The sequence below is a fragment of the Miscanthus floridulus genome, chromosome 12 (genome assembly GCF_019320115.1).
Source record: "Miscanthus floridulus cultivar M001 chromosome 12, ASM1932011v1, whole genome shotgun sequence".
Classification (NCBI taxonomy): domain Eukaryota; kingdom Viridiplantae; phylum Streptophyta; class Magnoliopsida; order Poales; family Poaceae; genus Miscanthus; species Miscanthus floridulus.
In genome coordinates this window covers 11829289-11831528 of record NC_089591.1, presented here as the reverse complement: position 1 = coordinate 11831528, position 2240 = coordinate 11829289, and the positions used below count along the sequence as shown (strand labels likewise).

The 2240-nt window shown below is 49.4% G+C and overlaps 1 protein-coding gene across 1 annotated transcript; it reads right to left on the bottom strand.

Annotated features, from left to right (window-relative positions):
- Nucleotides 1-915: 915 nt before the first annotated feature.
- Nucleotides 916-2027, bottom strand: LOC136495549 (indole-2-monooxygenase-like). Its single transcript, XM_066491451.1, has 3 exons — nt 1844-2027; nt 1663-1793; nt 916-1539 (listed from the first exon to the last, which is right to left on the bottom strand). Exons 1-3 carry the CDS (start codon nt 2025-2027, stop codon nt 916-918), a joined length of 939 nt encoding a protein of 312 aa, XP_066347548.1.
- Nucleotides 2028-2240: the final 213 nt, after the last annotated feature.

Sequence of the window (2240 nt, the reverse complement as noted above, 5' to 3'; positions counted from 1 at the left end):
ATTAACAGACAGACTGGCGACACAGCACGGCGCCACAAGGCACTAGTGGATCACGCATTGTTCCATTCTGGCCCATAGTAGAGCGGGTTCAGCGACCTGGGCCAGCCCATCTTCTTTTGTGGCAACTCTTCAGCATCAACACTTGAGGGGCCCGTCTCCTAGATTGCTGGATGTGATACAGTAGGGCGCGCGCTGACACTATTTTATCTAAAACACTTGCAGGAAAGCATTTTGTTCAGCATCTTGCAAATAGGCAAATCCAGAAATTACCTCCAAAGCACTCCAGCCCAGATATGTAACCTGATCACTGTTTTCTTATTTGCACATAAGGAGGAAAATCAAAGAGCAAGAGGGCTGATGTCAGAGATGGAACTGAATAATGAAACAGATGCATTGCAGTTGGGGACACAATAGTGACGGTACACAATCTCGGGAATGGAAATTTGCATTTCGCATTGATAGAAAATTGTGGAGACTATTTCAGATGTCATGCTGCTCTTAGCTAAATGATGAACCAACCATAAGGCCCTCCTTATCTATGAGAAGGCCACCAAGATAAACTTCAAAGTAAGGAACATAAAAACACAGACTTAAAACTTGAGTTTATGTTGCTGAAATCATGTAGAAGACAGAAATATCAAAGGAAACGTCAGCTAGAAAAGCTTGCTGAAACGGCTCAAATATTTGTATTCCGGGAACACGGTTTTGCAATTATAACAGATATGTTAAAAAAAGTCGCAAATATTTTTCTGGCTCATATTACACTAGCATAAACTATTTCTGGATCCCATTGCAATGCATGGGTATTTATCTAGCTAGTACACTTGTAATTAACGATCGGAATATAACAAAACTACCCATTCACCGCTGCAAGTCTTTTATTTCATTATTATTCTGCAGCGAGAGTTGCTGACATTAGACGGCCAGCCTTGGGACAAGCAGGAGCTTCTCCTTGCGACGGCTTGTCAGTCCATACTTGACAGACATGTCCACATCCTGAGGTGCCCTCCCAGCCGGGAGCTCCCAGCGAAAGCAGTAGAGAAGATTAGCCAGCACCAGCTCAACGACGGCCATCCCAAAGTTGATCCCAGGGCACATCCTTCTCCCCGCTCCAAACGGCACGAACTTGAAATCCCTGCCCCTGAAGTCAGTAGCCGCGCTGGCGCCGCCGTCCAGAAACCTCTCCGGGATGAACTCATCCGCCTTCTCCCACGCGCTGGCGTCCCTGCCGAGCGCCCACGCGTTGACGATGACGCGCGTCCCAGCCGCGATCGTGTACCCGTTCACCTCGCAGTCCTCCATGCAGAAGTGCGGAAGCAGCAGCGGCGTTGGTGGGTACAGTCGGAGCGTCTCCTTGATGACGGCTCGAAGGTAGCCCATCTTGGCTATGTTCTCCTCCTTGACCATTTCTTGGCCCTTGAGAGTGTTCTTGCTGATCTCGTCGCATACTTTGGCCATGATGTGTGGGTTTCCTATCAGCTCGATCATGGCGTATTCCAGCGGGATGGATGATGTATCTGTCCCCGCTCCAAACATGTCCTGCATATATGCGATCGACAGCAAGCATGCATTTGCATTGGTTAAACTAGACTAACAAACATTATTTATATGTATATATGTATATATATAAATATATAATGCAATAGTTTGTTGCGCACATACCACCAAGATGGACTTGACTTGCTGTCTTGTGAGACGGTACTCCTGCTGGAGGGAAAGCAGAACATGTACGAAGTCAGCGTCGTCTTCTTGGCTTTGGCTGCCCGCGGGGACGACACCACCAGGTTCGGGACCTGGCCCAGGCGGAGCAGCATGAAGCCGTCGGCGGCTGCGGCGCCGTGACTTGTCGCGATGTCGCGGAGGGAGAGGTGCGGGTTGGAGCCCAGCAGGTGGAGGTGCCCGATGACGGGCAGCCCCGGCGGCGATGGTGGGAGACGGTGGATGCCATTGCCGCTGCGGTTGCTTGCACCCATGCGCCGGAGCAGCACGAAGGTGAGGAGAGCCAAGAACACGAGATAGAGGACCATGATTGTTTCGTTTCTCTGTTGGGCTCTTGGCTCTGAGTACCCTCTCAACTCATTTATAGCTAAGATGGTGTATGCACAGGCTTCTTGGAGAACGCCAATAATCAGTGTATTTACAAAGTAACAAATTTGGGTAGCACAGGGTTTACTGGAAAACAACTGTAAACTGCTGGCATACTTAGTATAACTAGTCCATGCCATGCAGCCACCCACACC